This window comes from Montipora foliosa, chromosome 12, assembly GCF_036669935.1.
Source record: "Montipora foliosa isolate CH-2021 chromosome 12, ASM3666993v2, whole genome shotgun sequence".
NCBI classification, from domain to species: Eukaryota; Metazoa; Cnidaria; class Anthozoa; order Scleractinia; family Acroporidae; genus Montipora; species Montipora foliosa.
In genome coordinates, this window is record NC_090880.1 from 14,532,743 (window position 1) to 14,535,141 (window position 2,399).

Consider the following 2,399-nt stretch of genomic DNA (forward strand, 5'->3'; position numbering starts at 1 on the left):
CTTGGTATACCACTAAATTTTATATAATTGTAAAATAATATCATTACTTGTTCTCATTAACAGTTATGGAATTTTGTCAAGAACAAGATGCTAAAACATGATGCAAACTGCCTGGAAACAGCCAGTGAAGAAGATGGAATCCCTGCTTTGCTGGTGAATTGTGATGAAAACAATACAAATCAGGTAACAAATGAATGTTCATATTATGTGATCTTATCATAATGCTGCTTCATACTTAACACGGGAACGCACTACAGAAGGGGTCGCTTCACGCACTGCTTTTGTTCGAATTCATTCAAGCATGACTGATTAATTATACAAGATGGTGATCAACAAACAGCAACACAGAGACTGAAGCCCGAAAAGATATTTCTTGCGCCAAAAAAAAAAAGGGACCGGAGATTCCAAAAAAGAAACGACATACAGTATTTTATGACATATAAAATGACGGTCGGCCATGCTTTTGGAAGGTTCGGATTGTTTCATTCTTTACTGTGTTTTATGAATCCCCTGCCCTAATTCCAGCACACACTTTAGAGTTACGCTCATGTTGATGCGTGGTGATATTGAATCAAACCGTGGTCCCAACAGTAGCAAACAAAACAGGATAAAGGAACAGCGACTCGCAAGACCGATGACCTCTCCACATTTTATGCTAAAGCTCGAAGCATCGTGAACGAAAGAAGAACGCTGGAATTAGAAGCCACCACTTGGAACTACGATATCATTGCCTTCACTGAAACGCATCTATACAACTCATCTTCAGTTCCCACGGCCTGCTCCCGTGTGACCTTGTAGCTCAATCGGTAGAGCAGCGGTGATCTAACCCGAAGGTCGTGGGTTCATTTCCCACCCTGGTCAGAGTTTTTCTCTGTCCTTGTGTGGGCCCATTTCCATTAGTAGGGCCAACGCTCACATGGTTCATATGGGGTAGAAACCTAGCACTTCACATTACACTCTAATCAGTTAAGTCTATACAACTCAATCTTAGACAGTGAACTCTCTACCAGCAATTACCTGGTATCCAGGGGAAATCGGAGAGTAAATGAATGTCATGGAGGAGGCGTATTGATCGATGTGCGGGATCACATCAGAGCTATTCCTCGCGAGACTCCTCGCTGCGATTCTGAATTAATTTTCATCGACCTTTTACTACACTGTAACCGCACAATTACACTTGGAGTGTTTTATCGATCTCCTAATGACGAAACTAAACATTTGGAAGCTCTACAAGCTGCACTTCCAACACATTGGTACTGCCAATGAGTTTATTATAGTAAGAGATTTCAGCCCAATGCGAGAGGAAAACACCTTGTATTTACTGCTCGCATCCACACCGGATTATGTAAAATCTGGTCGTTGGTGAGCCTTTTTCCTACCACAAGGTCATCATGTTTTCAATTTTAGTCTGTCCATTTCAAAGGCGCAAACCTTGCAGGCTAACCTATAACTACTCGCAGCAGATTGGGACTCTCTCCGCAAACAAGCTCTTTTTTGCTGAAGAGAGCAGTCACGAGTAACTTGCCCTTTGCCATACAGTCCTTTAATAATTAAATTAGTATTTACTTATTGGATTTGTGTACATATTTTTCTTATCAGCATTGGGAGTATGACAAGAGTTCAAACAGGATCCGACATGTTGGCTCTGGCAAATGTCTTGATAGCAAAGATCACAAGAAAAAAGGACTTGTTTTAAATGATTGTAGTAATTCTTTCACTCAAGTCTGGCAGTTTGAGGTGATCCTCTAGCATTTTATGTGTACAGTCTAGGAAACCAGGTTTTTAAAATTTTGTATTCAAAATTCACTCTTCTGTAAGGAAGAGGACAATACATGGACTCTAGCCTGGGGGCCGTTTCTCGAAAGTCCCGAAACTTTACGGGCCATTTTCGGGTGTCACAATTCCCTTTGCTCCTCAAGAACGAAGAGGATAAGTCGTCAAACTTCACAGTAATTTTTCTTTTTGTTGCTTGAAAACATGTTAAAAGATCGGCTTTTTAAAACAAGCGGTTGGCAATTTCACAGATGGCTCTTTAAGCCCGAAAAAGGACTTTCGAGAAACGGGCCTCTGTTGCGCTACAGTACACGTATGTGGCACCATGAAATTGGAGCCCATTACTACTGTAAAGTGCTTAAAGGAGTCCTTGCCAGGAGCGTTGTGGCGACTTTTGTATGAGTTTTGGCTAGTTTTCCGAACTGTCTGACTATCTGTAGAAATAATTCATGATAAATTAATGAAAATCAGCCTGTCCCAGCCTTTCCTTTTAAAACTACAGTAACCTGTGATATACTGAATAAGCTGCCTTTTATTGAAAAAGCCCATGGCTTCTGGTTGTGAGAAATTTGCAAAGTCAGTAATTAAGTGTTAGTTAGATATTAAAATATTATTTTTATCCGTTA

The 2,399-nt window shown here is 40.5% G+C and overlaps 1 protein-coding gene across 1 annotated transcript in view; it reads left to right on the forward strand.

The window, feature by feature from the left end:
• LOC137979359 (polypeptide N-acetylgalactosaminyltransferase 2-like) overlaps positions 1-2,399 on the forward strand; it is a 23,580-nt gene extending 21,181 nt beyond the window's left edge. The window contains exons 14-15 of the mRNA XM_068826597.1: positions 64-183; positions 1,600-2,399. Of these exons, the coding sequence (XP_068682698.1) occupies positions 64-183; positions 1,600-1,749 (270 nt within the window). The 3' untranslated portion in view covers positions 1,750-2,399. The remainder of the gene's footprint in view (positions 1-63; positions 184-1,599) is intronic.